The sequence below is a fragment of the Hippocampus bargibanti genome, linkage group LG07, assembly GCF_051943395.1.
Source record: "Hippocampus bargibanti isolate YZ-2025 linkage group LG07, ASM5194339v1, whole genome shotgun sequence".
NCBI classification, from domain to species: Eukaryota; Metazoa; Chordata; class Actinopteri; order Syngnathiformes; family Syngnathidae; genus Hippocampus; species Hippocampus bargibanti.
Genome location: NC_142740.1, coordinates 14582659 through 14599137, shown reverse-complemented (window position 1 = coordinate 14599137; position 16479 = coordinate 14582659). Strand labels below are relative to the sequence as shown.

The 16479-nt window shown below is 41.9% G+C and overlaps 1 protein-coding gene across 1 annotated transcript; it reads left to right on the top strand.

Moving 5' to 3' along the window:
• Nucleotides 1–6629: 6629 nt before the first annotated feature.
• LOC148895487 (C2 calcium-dependent domain-containing protein 4C) lies at nt 6630–11825 on the top strand. The gene is made up of 2 exons (XM_089000662.1): nt 6630–6763; nt 8139–11825. Exon 2 carries the CDS (start codon nt 8218–8220, stop codon nt 9466–9468), a length of 1251 nt encoding a protein of 416 aa, XP_088856788.1. The 5' UTR covers nt 6630–6763; nt 8139–8217; the 3' UTR covers nt 9469–11825.
• Nucleotides 11826–16479: the final 4654 nt, after the last annotated feature.

Here is a 16479-nt window from a genome sequence, read left to right as displayed (position 1 = left end):
TTGGCTGGATTTTTTTTTTACCAATCATGAGGAACGGAAAACCATATTAATGGTGAGTATTATCACAGAGTTATTTTAAATAACACATTCTGACATTTTGTTGAAATCGTGTACGTGCCATTTTGTGCGTGTGTGTGGCTCTCACCGAAAAACATTTCTAAATACTATTTTACTTTTATGGCTGTTAGTCAAAAAGGTACCCAATCGCCGTTTTAGATTAAACGCGCATGCGCGAGGTGCGACTCTTTCATTGAATCCAGAGTGACTGCTCAATTCTGGAATTGAGAATCAAGAGTTAGCATCGGTCTTACCATTGTCGTGTAATGGCATCTGCTGGAGAACAATGAACAAAAAGTGAAAAGTAAAAGAAAACAGTCATTTCATGAGGAACACGCCCAAGCGTTTCCTGGAATTATACTCCAGTCAAGAAAAGGTGAAAATTTCGCGAACTGCATTGTATGTCGGCACTATTTTTTTCATCGGGCATCAAGGAATCGGCGACGTGAAAGTCCACGTGGGAAAAATTGAGTGTTTTGCAGCCGACAACGCTTCTGTAATGCTTCGATCAAAGAACGGGGTTGCATCGTATATCAATGAAATATCGCCATCTACATTGCAGGTATGCATTTTTTGGTAAGCTAATGAGTAATTCCGCACATTCTCACCCCTAATCAGTCATGTTATTAAACTACCAATTTTCTGTGCTGATGATTTGTGTGCCATGATATAGATTATAATTTTTCATGTCTGTTTACAGATTGTTCCTGTCACTTCAGACACACCTCTGTGAGTTATACAGTCCGGTGTTGGTCTTCCTTTAATTATTATATTTCGATTGAAAGTCAAGTTTAGAAAATTCTTTCAATTTAGATATGTAATCCACCATTCTGAAAATAGGCCAAGCAACACGAAAAAATGACTGGATGGTTGCACTTAACTTGCTAACTGTTTACTGTAGCTTGCTGTCACTAATTCTATTATTCTGCAGCCGAGTAGTTGCAAGAAGAATCTGTAATCACCAGCGAGCGCCCCCTGCCATGAGGCAGGAGAACTGTGTGCCTCACCGATACACGCAGTTTTGATAAAAATAAAATAAACACTGTAGTACAGTGTTTATAATGTACAGTCACTGTACATTATATACTGTACAGTGACTGTACATTATAAACTGTAGAAAATTAGTTCATACACTAAAAGCTTTTGAACACTTTAATAGTGATATCCAGAGGGACAGCAATGCGGTCTCACTGCAGAGCAACCCAGCACAGTTAGCATAGTCATTGCGCAATCCATGGTGAGGCTCAGCCAGCTGGTGCCTCACCGCTCGTCTCTACTGAGTATTTGAACGGTAAATGTGAAAATTCAGCAATTTTGAAAAAAAAACATCCAAAAATGGTGAAGTTAAATGGAACAGAATACCAAAGTACAAATCACTAAATAAATATAACTGTTTAATTTATTTTGTCATTTGATATTTCCATGATGACAGGTGAGTCACAGCCTCACCTGCCTCCCCTGACTGCACGTCACTGGCTATATCAGTGCAATTTTTTTTCCGGTTTGGCGTTGACTCGTTTTTCTGTGACTATGGCATGCCATTCATCACCGACACCACAAACGTGATTTTTTTTAAACACCGGCGCATATTTAATGTGTTTATTCAAGTAGCCCCAATACTGCACATTTTATTCAATGTAAACTGAAACAACTCTAGGTGGAGGGGAACAAGACAAAATTGTGGCTCACTTTCAAACTTACAGTGTTTACAATCTACCTGGATATTCGCGCAGATAGTTTTGATGATTATTTGGTTTATGTTTTCTTATACTGTAGTTTGTGTACTAAAAGAGATCTGTTAGCAGAATGGTAAGACACGTTTGTTTTTCAGGGTTGATCTCTTGGATCCAGTTTTTGAGCCCTAAAATATCAATGTTTTTGCCCTTATGTAATTTGACCAATCACAACCCTCTGACACTTGCGTTCGTCATTTTGGCCTTAAAATGTCTCAACATTTTAAAATAGTTTAAAAAAAATATTGTTATATATAAGAATTTCTGAAACATAAAATGTTAAATCGTAATTGGTGGAAATGTCTCGATTAAAGACTGCCATCATCAGGTACCTTTGCCACATACCGAGCTGTGAAAGTGCATGACCTCCGCAAGGGGGCAGCATCAGCTCGTCGTTTTGCTAATCCGATATTGGAAAAACCCTGGACCGGCAGGTTGGCATTTTTTCCCTTTTCCTTATTATTTGATCAAATTCATACCCAGCAGCTCCAAACCATTGTTTAGGCATTGTGAACTACTTTAAAAAAATCTGTAGTTTGCACATACAGTGTATTGTAAAGGTTTTCATTTGTTATATGATGTTTATTTTTCATTCACCCTAAATCGGGACGCAAAAGAAGCACATGGTTGTGACACCACTCATCCCGTCCCCGGGACGCAAAAGAAGCACATTGTCATACGTTTAGTGTGATTCCATTCATTTCAAACACCACTTATCCCGTCCGTCCCAGCTCACCTGAGATAGATTGATAGATGGGTAGATGGACGGCTATCTATTGAGTGCGCTAGCTAGATGATGTCATGATTCTTTTTGAAGCAAAAATCTTGTAAGATTGACTTTTTTTGAAATTCTAAGTTAGTTTTTTTCGAATAATTTGTTTTTTTTTGGATGAAAAAAAAAACAGTTTGTTTTTAAATTCAAACTAAGGACTTAGAAAAACAGCTCAATTTCCCCGACAAAGTAAGTTCAACCATGTTGTTTGGCCACCATATGGCCCCATTGCAATCATTGTTTATACTCGACGAGGTTTAAGAAAAATACATTTTACAACAAAGCTTCAGTGTACATAGTACTTGTTTCACTTGCCAAGTAAAGCAGAACGGAAGTGGTTGCGACCATAGATGAAAAGTCCAAGGTTTGACATAAACGTTATGGGGCAAAAGTGGTTTCTCATGGAATGAAAGACACATGGCAGAATCCATTTACAATATAGCCTGGCTCTTACTGCCATTGCTGTCGTTCATTTCCGCGTCGACCCGGGTTCCAACCAGCCCGCTGCTTATGCTGTACTAGTGTTGCCGTGGTGATGTCTCCATTCCAGACATTCATGTCCAACCTCCTTTATTCTTTCTTTGGTTGCTATGCTGTGACCCAGATGACCCGGTTTGTTCCTCTCACCCAGGAGCTTCCAGTTGTGGAACATCTGAGTCATGGCGACTCTTATCTGCCACCATTCGGTACCTTACCGGATTAAAACGTTCCGAAGGCCAACCTAGCAACTCATCAGAGTAGGTTTTTCAGGTTTATCTTTTTATCACGGTTGATGATGACAGAGAAGACAGAAATAAAGAGAGCTAAAGTCAACCGCAATTGAGATCTTGATTGAGATCTCTGGATCATTTCAAATGCGGCAAGTACTCAAAATGATGATGACAAAAAAAATCCTGTCTCAACATCCTCAAAAAAAGTATGATCAAAGTAAGTAATCTTGGACCGTGTGTCCTGCCGGTTTGATTGCTGGGACTTCAACAACAGAGCCAGCGAGTGGTAGCCTGAGACCTTTCCAAACATGTCGTCAGTTGTTACACAATTGATTAACCGGCCTTTTGCAATTCCACAGGTGACACCGAACAAAACATACCCTGCCGAAGTCAAGAGTTCTGCCCCCTTCACCACCACCACCACCTTTTTTTGTCCATGGCAGGTGTAAGTGTTGCCATAGCAAAGTCTCCAGGGAAACAGCACTTTAAACCTGACACGCCAAAGGGGAGAAGCTGGAGAGAGGCTGGTAAGGATGAGAAAAAAGTTGCTCAAATTGAAATTACACATCGGGTGCTGGTGTGCTTATTTCAATCATATACTCATATGATGCTTGATATTCATTTCACAATATGTTTATTATTCTGTTTGGAGTTTACAATCAATTCATCTCATTGATACAGTTATGAGACGTGACCCACAGCTTTGCTTTCCCTCTTTCAATTTCATTTCGTTTTTTTTTTTTACATATTCTGATGATAAAATGTATGGCCATCCATTCATCCCCCCATCCATCCATTTTCGAATCCGTTTATCCTCACGAGGGTCACAGGCGTGCTGGAGCCTCTCCCAGTTGTCTTGCAGCAATAGGTGCTCGATGCCTCCTGTACAGCAAGTGCGCCAACTAGCTTGAGAGGAACAACAAGCATACGATGAATACATTGGAATCTGTACAATCATGCAAAATTTTCAAGCTGCCAAACGTCTTGACAGGAAAATATTGCCTCCTTCTTTTCCTTTCGGCTTTTGCCTTCTGGGTTCGCCGCAGCGAATATGTGTCCTCCATCTAACCCTCTTCTCTCACACCAGCTACCTTCATGTCCTATTTGACAACATCCATAAACCTCCTCTTAGGCCTTTATAGTTGTTCATAAACAACTGTATTGCCTCTAGTTACAAAAGAAATGTAATAGTTTTCTGAATGCAACCTACAAAATTGACTGCTGAGCGGAAGCGCTTTAACGGCAGCACGAATATGCCAGCACCGTTTTTGATTGGGAGAAATGTCGGTGCCACCTGACTGTCATCACTGGACAGCTCTGGGGTGATTGTGCTATTTTGCGCCTGAAATGGGCAGCATTTTCACAGCCTCGCTTTGTTCAATAGAAAGGTCGGTGCTGTTGGACAGTCTGCGGTTGGATGGATGCATGGTTTGAGGACCTCACGATGAGGAGAAAGGAGCGTCAGCGCAGTGCGCCGATGCGTATGTGGAACTGTCGCGGCTTGGAATTGAAGCGGATTTACGTGGGACAGGAGCTGTGAGACAATCTCATTTCGTCAATGGAGGCTACATCTTGGTGTTTGCTTTCAAAATTTAGCTTGTAGCAGATGTGCACATTTCACCATGACCACTGGTGAAAAGGACGTTTTCTTTCCTCAAGAACTGCTTCATACAACAAAAAGGGTGCAGAAAGTGTTTCAGATTTAATGAGTGTCTGTCTTTTGTGTTGTGTCACATGATTTTTTTATTTGTTTTTATGTTGTTTTGAGTTAAAGGACAACGACGTCTCCGGACAAGTTGTGTCCATAATTTGTAAAATCGCTTCAAATGACTTCTACTGAGCGTATGTTACAAAGATTCCACCGCGTATAGCTGTGTTTTACGTTTTAAGACTCTCACTGAATATTACGGAAGTCTTGTTTTTGAGTTGGTGACGATTCCTGATATCACCTCACGGAAGGAACACCCCTGACCGAGAAAGTGACACACAATTCATTTTGGGTACTTTGTTTGGTCTGAAAACTTCGTGTTGATCCGTGTTGATGGCGAAATTAGAACGAAAACACATAAATAACGCGATGGTGAATCGTGTGTCGCACCAAGATAACTATTTGATATTCGCTGACAAAAATTCCCCGGAGACAAATCAGCCCATTTCCACGGAGCTTTGTCGCCATCTTCTGCATTTTTTGGGACACTACATGCTGTCATTGACGGCTCGAATTGATATGGAAGGACTCCTTTAATCGATTGCAAACATGTATGCTTTCCTCTTCAGAACTATTTGAATCATATTCATAACTGGATGAGTAACAAGAAAGCATCTTCTCCGAATCTGAAGCCATTTTTTTGATTCTCGGGCAAGGCAAGATGTCTTGGCGTGACACCACGAACAAGGGGGCGGGACCTTCTGAAACTGGCCACTTCCGTGTTCAATTTGAAGTAGTTTTTAGACACTTTAAGTCATTTTTATTGGTGTTTTGCATTTGACTAAAAATATCATCCTGCGTGTTTTGGGTATTTTAGATGATATGATGTTTTTCTGATGTCAGTTAGGAAACAAAAAAGTGGTGTATGTATGTATGTATGTATGTATGTATGTATATGTATGTATATATATATGTGTGTGTGTATGTACATATATGTGTATGTATGTATTGGATTGGATTTGCCTTTATTAGTCTCGCAGTGGAGAAATTTACATTTCACCGCAGCAAAGTTATGAAAGGAATGAAAGTAGGAAAATAAAATACAGGAGCTGCTGGAAAGGCAGCCGCTCTCGCGGCACCGTCTTGAAGTCAAAAGAACAAAAATAACTACATAACAAATAACATGACAACGTAAAGACACAGAGAGTCATTCATTCTTAAGCACTTTCTGTACCCTCTTTGTTGTTTGTTTGTTTATTTATTTGTCTATTTGTTTTTTATGTCTTTATTTGGCTTTTTAATTTATTTGCCTGTTTATTTGTTTGGTTGTTCAATTATGTATTTTTATGTTTCTGGACCTCACCACTGAAATTGCCCTCATACAATATTGATAAGGTTTTCAACATAACATAATATACTGAAATACATTTTGCAGAATTTTGTGTTGTGCGAAAATGAAATAGAATGTTTGTGTCCTCAGAAAGACTTAGGATAGGATAACAATTCGTTGTTGTTATTTACCATTTCAATTCAAATGCGTGCATCATTACTGATGTAATCACCAACGTTGTTAATGTGTTATACGCAGTAAACAAATACTTGACATGCATACAAGCGTGTACGTGTATGAGTGTGTGTTTGTGCACGCGTGTGTGTGCGCGCGCGTATCACACAGCTCGAGCTGATTGGTCACTTCGACTGTCATGTGTATATATAAACTTACCACCCGACGTTCTGCATCGCACCGTGAAAAGTATTCGTCGTTTCTCACACGACTAAAAAAAGTGAACACTTTTGGCCGCAAGACGTTCCGGAGCGAAAAGAATTATCCTCCTCCAACAGTGTGAGTACATACATCTATACACCCTCAATTGTGACGCAGTAGCTCATGTTTCATCGATGTTTGACTTTTTTTCCCTCACGAATCTGTCGAGTGGTTTGTCTTTTCGCGGACGGGAAGATCAGACCAGAACACCTGCAGTAGCTCATGACATCCAAACCCAAAACTCATTCTCATTAACAATGTTAAATTTTCGATATCAAAGATAGAGAAATAGTAAAAAAAAGAAATCCCCCATGCACGATTATAAACTTTAAATATTTTTAAATGTAATAGATCGAATCCATCTTTTTTTTCAATTACAATTCTTAAAAATACGCAGCATGATGAACTTGTTAAGTTTTACAAATAGTAAAACAGAAGACTGGTTCTTCGATCGTCAATTAAAACTAATCATTATGATCTTTTTCAAGGCAAGCCTTTTGGACCGAAACTCTTTTATTGACTCTTACTGCAGTGTGCAAATCTAGCTGGAATTGATTTTGCATGTATTCAGTGCAATTAAATCCCCCAGTGTCGACTAAATGTGCCAAATGATATAGGACTCGTTAGAAGTACACTTCTTCTCCAATATTAATAGTCTGGTGCACTTACCTAATATACTGGTTAAAGTACAAGCGCTGATTCAACTTCTACGTTTAAGTCTACAAGTGCAGATGCTGAAATGTACCCGAATGCAATGGACTTTTTTTCTTACTACCATTCAACAAGTACTCCATGGCGAATATTTTTTTAAGCAGGTAGTGGTCCAAATACTTTTGGAACTATGGACAAGATAGACTGAAAAAAGGAACATAGATGACATTTTAACTGCTGGTTATACTGTATACATTAGTTGTCAGAATTTAATGAAATGGCAAAAAAAGCAAAAAAAATAATAATTTGCTTGACTCATCTTCTACTCGGTATACTGAGAGGACCTTAGATTGACCTGTAATCTGACTAACAAAAGTGTTAAATTAGCTCATGATGAAAACAAATCTTTAAGGGAAATATTTTGCTCGCAATTTGTTGCGTCACAGTAGTCAATGCTACTTGATTCACAATCCACATTTTATAAGCCCCATAAATCGCACACTTAACATTTCCTTTCTCATTCCTTCTTTGTCAATGTCATCACCTCAGTGAAGTCAATTCCAAGGATTAAACTAGACTTGATCCTGAACATAGGCGTAAGTAACAAGGGAGTAAAAATCATCCGATTACACATTCCTGTTTCTTTTCACCATTCTGGTCATCTTGCACTTGGAAATGTGATTTGTTGCGCTTAAAGTGCCGCAAGCTAATAACGACATAACAAAGGCGGTGTGATTTTTGCCTGTGCGCTCTCGACGGGCTCCTGATTGACACCCCTTCGCTTCTCCTTTTGCGTTATTAGCTGCAGTTCCACCTGACTGCACGGCCGCCCTCACGCCCACGCGGCGCATCATCCAAAGGGGCGGGTGGCGGGGGGCACCATGTGGGTTTTGGATAAGATCCGCGGCTCGGTGGAGACGGGTGTACTGCGTCACGGGGAGAACGTCGACAAGAAAGGTGCGGCGCCGCCCTACAGCAACGTTCTCACGCCCGACAAAATCCCGGATTTCTTCATCCCGCCCAAATTGGTCAGCTGTCCTCCAGAAGCCGAGGCGGCCAAACCCAAGGTGGGGTTGCAGCCGTCGACGTCGGAGCAAACCATCGGTGGCGGGAGGAAAATCAGTACCCCCAAAAGCCCCCGTCTGGTGGCCAAGCTGGCGGGAGACACCAAGAACCTGCTGAAAGCGGCCAACCGGCACATCATTCAGATCGAGAGCGCCGACGACATCATTGCCGGCGACACCAACGCCGACCCCCAGTCCCAAACCGCCATGTCCCTCCCTTACGTCCCCAAAACCCAAACCTCTTACGGCTTCACCACCTTGAAGGAAAGCCCCCACACCCGTCGCAAGGAGTCCCTCTTCCACTGCGACATCACCAGTCCCCTGACCTCCCCCAACACCCAAAGAAAGACCAAAGGCGACGGAGGCGGCAACCACCTGAACCCGGCCGACTGCAACGCCGGCCACATGAACCCGTACCGCTATTTCAGCGGCGGCGAGAGCGACACCTGCTCCTCGGCCGAGTCGTCTCCCTTCAGTTCGCCGCTGCTGTCCCGCTCCGCCTCGCTCCTCAAGATCTTCACGCATGAGACTCAAGCCAAGGTGGTGAAGGCCAAGCGATCCTTTGCCCGCCACAGCTCCCTCTCCACCGACGAATGCAGCTCGGCCGAACCCAGTCCCAGCATCCAGCGGCGGCTGCACATCCCATCCTTCCACTGCGCCAGTGCGCCCCCCCCGGAGCTCGGTTCTCAACGGGAGCACACGGTCAACCTGCACAAGGGCGGCAGCGTCCGCATCAGCGCCCACTACGACGCCGGTACCTCCCGCCTACGCGTGCGAGTGCTGGCCGCTGAGAGCCTCTACGACAAACACTTTGACATCAAGAGCATCAACTGCTGCGTGTCCGTCTACCTGAACCCTGGCAAGATGCAGAAGCAACGCAGCAACATCATCAAAAACAGTCGTAACCCCGTCTTCAACGAGGACTTCTTCTTCGACGCCGTCGGTCCGCTACAGGTCAAGAACCTGTCGCTCAAGTTCAAGGTGGTCAACAAAGGCACCAGTCTCAAACGGAACACTCTGCTGGGGGAGCGGGAGGTCCTGCTGAGTAAGCTCCTCTCGGGGGTCTAGATAACCGGAAAGGGAGGCCACCAACAGACCTTTTTACAAGTTCTTTGCACTGCTCCACCACTTTGTGTCGTATGTAAGGACACGTTTCCACCGTACGCCGTATGCTTCATTCGAAGACTGCAATGGGCAATCCTTTTGTGAACCAGAAGTTCTCAATCGTTCAAGGTCCAGAGACACAATCAGAAGGACAATGTTGAGCCCAAAATGCATCAAAAGATCACTATAAACCAAAGTCATAATAGATATGTTCCACAGAAATAAAATCGGACAGACAGAAAACCCACAGTGGAAGAACACGGTACAGTGCTACCTTGACTTAGAAATTTAAGGTTTCCATGAAGAACCTCAGTTTTTCTCACATCTCAATTCAGTATTGAGATTATTCCAAATGTAATTAAATCAAGGTTGTCAGTCATTTTTTTGCTGCGGGCCACATTGTCGTTACGGTTTCCTCGCAGAGATAGTGATGAATTGTGAGAAAGCCGTGAGAATATTTAATGCCCTCCACAAGTTACATATAGATCGTTCAACAAATTAATGAATAACTAGTTTTCAAATTTGAAGTAAAAAATATCGACTGTTATTGTGGTTTACATCGGACAATTTCAAATGTTGGTTGGGACTTTAGCATGCAGAACATCCCTAGAAGTGAGAGGGTTGTAATTGGTGGTGACTTCAATGGACATGTTGGCGCAGGAAACAAAGATGATGAGGAGGTGATGGGCAGGTTTGGACTCCACATGAGGAACGCTGAAGGACAGATGTCAGAAATCAGAGCTCAAGGTAGCAGAGATGAGGATGTTGAGGTTTTCTTTCGGAGTGACCAGGTTGGATAGGATCAGGAATGAGTACATTAGAGGGACACTTAAGAAAGTCAGAGAGGCCAGACTGAGATGGTTTGGACATGTCCAGAGGAGCGAGAGCAACTATATTGGGAGAAGGACGCTGAGCCTTGAACTACCAGGCAGGAGATCGAGAGGAAGACCAAAGAGGAGGTTTATGGCTGTTGTCAAAGAGGACATGAAGGTAGCTAGTGTGAGAAAAGAGAATTAGATGGAATACACTGATTCGCTGTGGTGAACCCTGAAGGGAAAAGCCAAAAGGAAAAGAAGACTTGAGCAAGCATCAGGGCATTTGACATGCTTAATTTGCTTTCTCAGGCCGAATAAAATGATGTGGCGTGCCAGATTCGGCCCCCAGGCCTTGACTTTGACACTGGTGTATTAAATCAGTCAATGTCCCCAATTACTATTGTTGGTGTGATTTTTGAGAGAAGTTTTTGCAGAGACATAAAATGGCTGATGGCATCTTGAACCAAACGAGGCAGCAATGTTAGCGTTTAACTTTAATAACCATATCTGCTTCCAATTTGTGCTGAAAGAGACTATTTTCTCAAACTAATTTGCTCCTTGCTTCTTGGGTTGGAGCTGCTATTCGTCTATGTCTGCCATCTAGTGGTAGACACTGTCATTGCAACTTAAAACCATTAATTTTGAATATTTTTTTGAAAGCAATCAAGTACGCCAAATATGGCCAGTTTCTCATCACTGCATTTTGCTGCACACAAATGGTGAAGCAAGACGGGTATATATTCTTTATCCTCTGCCAAAACACCACAATTATTATTGTATCATATTGAGTCACTGTTGACTCAATAGAGATGAGTCTGTTGGACTGTTGCGTACTGCTGCCCAGTGGCCAAGTTGGGCTTACCAGAAAGAGCAGCTTGACATTTTGAATTGAAAGATCAAAAATGATAGGAGAGTGAGTGCTATTTCATGATTTTAATAAGTCATTCCAAAAACTATTACTGTTGTTGTCCAGACTGGATTATTGCCACTTTGTTTTCTTACAATGGGGAAAAGATGATTTGTGATGAAAGTCTGGCTGGGCGATAAATTCAACTCTAATCTCAAGGCATTAATGTCCATAGCTGGCATGGATAAATGAAGGAAAACATCATTATTTTTAATGTCAATAAATCTATGACCAAGAATGTAAAATTGGTGGTTGGTAATCATTGGTGGAGATGCAAAAAAACAACCAAATATGAATAACCAAAATATGGATTTATAACCCCCCCCCCCCCCCCCCCACCACCACTACTCCTTCACCATTCGTGTCACCAGATGTGTGGCATGCTGTGATTATGATTGTAATGTGACGCCTTGGCCACAAGCCGCGTGCATCCGTGCACAAAGGTGCTTTTGTGAGTCCCACCTCGCCACCCACCCCCGCCACTGCTTTGACGTCCTAATGTGCAAATGATGCTTTGATCCCAGAGGAGGGAAACAAACAAGCAAAAAATAAATTAAAAATAGACCAACAGTGTGTTGCATGGCATGGATAAAGTAAGCTTTATCTACACTTTTTAGCACTTTTCAGAGGTAAAACCACAAAATGCTTCACAAAATTTAAAACAGTCATAATAAAAACAATACACAAAAACGTTCAAGTGGAAAATTATGCAGGCATAGAACAACAGTTAATCAAACACCTGTTTAAATAAAAAAGTATTTAAATGTTTTTTAAAAAAATGACCAAATTTTTGAAATGTTCCTCACATTGAAGAAACTGTTGTTTTGCCGCAAACTTTGCATTTAGATTCATGGACATTGCTGAATCAAAAACAACAGACGAGCACAGAACACCAATGTGCTCCTTGATGTGGGTGATGCAGTCATCAGGAGCGATTATTAATGTTTCCGTCTTATCAGAGTTGAGCTGAAGGTAGTTAGTGTGTAACCAGTGCTTGACAGCAGTCAGGCAATTGTTTAAGGAGGTCAATTTATGGAACTCGGAGGTCTTTTAAAGGAGCAGCAAAGTTGGATATCATCAGCGTACCGATCATAGGAAACGTTTTCAAACTGCCTTATCAGTTGACCCAGAGGAAGTAAGTATAGTCAGAACAGGATAGTTCCTAAGACAGAGCCTTGAATGTGTGCTCAAAATATTGCATGAAACCCTAAAACCTTAGAGACTGAACCAGACACCTCATTAAGTACACCTCTAGCAACATCAAGCCTGGAAAATTTTGGTGAGCACACTTTGGATTTTGACCAATGATTTTGGCCGATTTCCCATTCCCTCTATTGAAACGGCAGATCAGTTTGCTTAATGTGTAACAAAACAAAAGACTTCCAATTTTTTCAACCTTCTCCATAGTGTAGGTTTGAAAAATTCATCGGAAATTGTTGTCACTTAGACTCGTTACTTGCCAGCATTTCCTGCATTTGGTTTATTGTAGACTTTTTCACACCCTAATTGACAAAATTTCTCTCACCAACGTAGCATGGATGACATTGTGGTATTTGTACAAAATGACTTTAGCAGAGAGGTAGTGTATACACTGGATTGGTCGTTTGCCAATCTTTGAGCACATATAGAAAAATGACACTTTGACGAACATAAACTGACGAGCTTGACTTACTTTTGTCTTACCCCATTGCACAAATGTGAAGTCTACAGGTGAGGTTGTTGTCACACCCGCGCCGTAACAAATACAGTACTTGCCAGCAATTCCTGCACATCATTTGGTATTGCTTCTGCCAGTAGTCTACTTCGCAGTCTCCTTAACCAGGTTTGTCACCATGTGCATCTATGAGTGTGTGTGAGATGTGCATGAGGTCAGATAATGTTTGCATGTTTTTTCTTTTTTTTTTTCAACAATAAAGTTGTGTAAACTTTTTTTTGCAAGATGTGCTAGTGATAGACCGGCCTGCAGATGTCCAGTGTCACATCTCGGCCTCACTCGCATGCGACGGCATCCCAAAGTGTTTTGGATTGATGAAAAACAATAATAAGAATAATAAAGACATCAAACGTTAATAGAATTCCTCTGCTCTATATACACATTATAAACTGTTCATGTGACTGTCTTGCGTACAAATGGCCCCAAAGTCGAGTGTGTGAAGCAGGCAGAACGCAGTGGCGTGTGTGTCGTTTCCCGCCAATGTTGGGTTTATGCCATACATGTGATGTATTTTTTAAGTGAAATTCTGTTTGACAAGTGATTGGTGTAACCGTTGTCATGTAGCAAAAAGAAAATGTGAGCAGTTTGATAAATAAAAACAATCAGAAACCTGAAGCGGATGTGTTGCTTCAGCTTTTTTGGGTCGTTGTTGGAAGTCACAATACGGAATTAAAGACGCAATAACGGGGCACTCGAGTCGCATTTTTTTAGAATCGGAAGATTAACAATCTTTTCTGGTAGAGTGAGACCTCAACTTACGAACTTAATTGGTTCCCACAAAGTGTGTGTAAGGCGAAAAGTTTGACTGCCGAACATTTATTTCCCATAAGAAACCATTAAAAATGAGAATAATCCGTTCCCAGGTCCCCATAAAACATAATTTTCTACTAAATATGCCTTAAAACTACACAAAATACACCTTATTTTATGTATAATAAATGTGCTATGTATTGTACTTGAACTAATACAGTGATACCTCGGTTTACGAACCCTTAGGTTTAAGAACTTTTCAGTTTACGAACATTAAAGTTCTGAAAATTTAAACTTGTCATAGAAACGTCTGTGTAAGCTCTCAGTCATACAGGAGTGGTCCATCAATGAAAAGGTTTCTTCAGCCGTCATCTCTACTTCTTTGAAGGTGTCGGACGTTTCGCTTCTTATCCAAGATGCTTCGTCAGCGAACGTTCGTAAACCGAAAAGTTCGTAAGCCAAGGGGTTTGTAAACCGAGGTATCACTGTACCAAAAAAGTACTTTTTTTTTGTTTGTTTGTTTGTTTGTTTGTTTGTTCAAGAGGCCCTGTTGTTCATTTGGCTTCTCTTTTCCCAGCTTGCAGATTGATTTGTAATTTTGTCATCTGGCGAGGTTGGTCGAGCGGCCATCTGAGATGTGGCGCTGACGAAATGAAAAGCTAATACACCAGAGGGAAAATTTGATTGGGGCAATTTGTATCCCTGGCTTTCTTGGCAACACCGAGGAAAGGTTCGTGGCTGTTATTGGCTTTGGGATCGCTATGGCAACCGGGGATCAGTGTCTGCTGAGTGAAGGAATGAAATAAGTGTGTGCGGGTGCGCTAGCGGGAGGTTCAGTATTACTGTTTAAATTGCCAGCCAGTATAATTGAACTAAAGTGTTTTATTTTCTCCTTCCGGCGTTTACCCCGCAACACTGTGACCACTTCCAGCGATCCAGGTTCTCAACACAGTTTAGGATTGCATTTGAAATTCACTCAGGAACAGTTGCCTGCCAATCACAGGGCACATAAAGGCGATATTTTTTCACCACCAAAAACACTTGCTAACCGTTCCTGTGGATTCTTTGATGCTGCCCTAGGCCTCTTCACAGCATCCCTGTCCAATTTTCTTTCACCTGATCATGGCCGTGAGGCTTATCCTGATCCGTCCTGGGTAAGATGGAGCCTATCCCAGCTGATTTTGGGTCGATCGCCTGTCAATCGGAGGACCCTTGATACTCCCCAAAGAAACATTGATAGATTGACATCATTGATGCGAGAATGCTTCTGTTTTGTTAGCCCAACCAAAATGCGAAGAATACTATGAAGTTTTTTACAGAACTAGTACGTGCCAGCAATTCCTGTTAATCCATGAGTGTTGATTTTGGCTTCGACATACATTGCAACCACTCTGATCAGATGATTTGAGCACAGAGTGTGAGCACGATGAAATTTTACAAAAGTGTTGCACAAAAACCTGAAAAAGAAGCATGTAGTGAGAGATCACTGAAGCATCTGGGACTGTGACGGCTCGATAGGAGCTGACGACTGCAGGTAACTAGCCGGCGTGGGTTGCCATGGCAACAAAGGGGCGAACCTTTAACACGGACGAGGGGGTAGGGCCGGGGACTTAAATACAGACTGAAAAAAGTGATTGATGGAACCTGAAACTAATGAGACACTAATTGTGACCAATTTTCGAGCGGGGCTTTTTGTACCAAATCAACCGCAGTTATGGAGATAAAATTGTGCGGCATTTGGGCAATGAAATAAAGATTTGGTTCTTCATTCTTATTTTTATTTGTCCATCTCTTTAGCACATGTTACATTGCAGTTTTTTTCTTCCTTTCTTGTTTTTAAATCATGGAAAAGAAAAAAAAAATAAAGTGGCCATGCTGGAAAAAAACGACAAAAATCAAGCTCATGTGGACTGTTTTCCTCTCTGGCCTCTCATATTAGACTCCTGGGCGCTTGTTGATGTTAAATTGAATTATTCCAGTCTTGTAAGGAGCGAAACATACTGTACTGACATGATGTTCTGCTCAACAAACAAATCCATCTAAAAATGTTTTTTTTTACAAAAGGAAAATAATTTTTAAATATTTTTTTCAATTCCAAAAGGGATGTGGACAGTAAAATAGACATTACACCCTTCACGCACTAATTAATACTCCAGGTCAGTACATTTCACCGGTTTGCTTTGTATTTGTCTCATGATGCTAGCGCGAGTATTGCTAGCCATTTTCTAAAAGTAGCTGGCATGTTTTGGAGTACCTTGCGTAGTTAGCATCTTCTCATTTGACTGTTGTTTGCTACCTTGTGTCGTTAGTGTCTTTTCATTTGGCGCTGTTGTTGTTTTACTAATTTTAGTGTCTCATTATGCTAGCGCTAGTATTGCTAGTCGTTTTCTAAAAGTCGCTGGCATGTTTTTGAGTACATTATTGTTGTGTCCGGAGGACTGAGAGGGGAAGAGTTGCTTTGTCAACGTGTTTATTGTGCCACCATCTTAGTCTACCTGCGGGAAACCGGGTAGACTGCCGGTTTCCCTGCTTAGCCGTGTGGGTTATTCTGCCACGCGATAGGCTAAACACTGGCTAGGGTCTGAAGATTCAACATCGGTGATTTAATTGTCCAAATACCGAAGGCAAAGGCGAACGTGAGCTGGCCGCGGCTCTGGCCCCACGGGCACGGCTGGTTCACCACGCTCTTCGAGGCGTCCCACCGGTGTTCTCAGATGTGTGACAGGACGTCAGTAGTTTTTGCCTGAGATGCCCGTATCTGCAACAGCCCTGTCGTTCGAGCGGGTCGG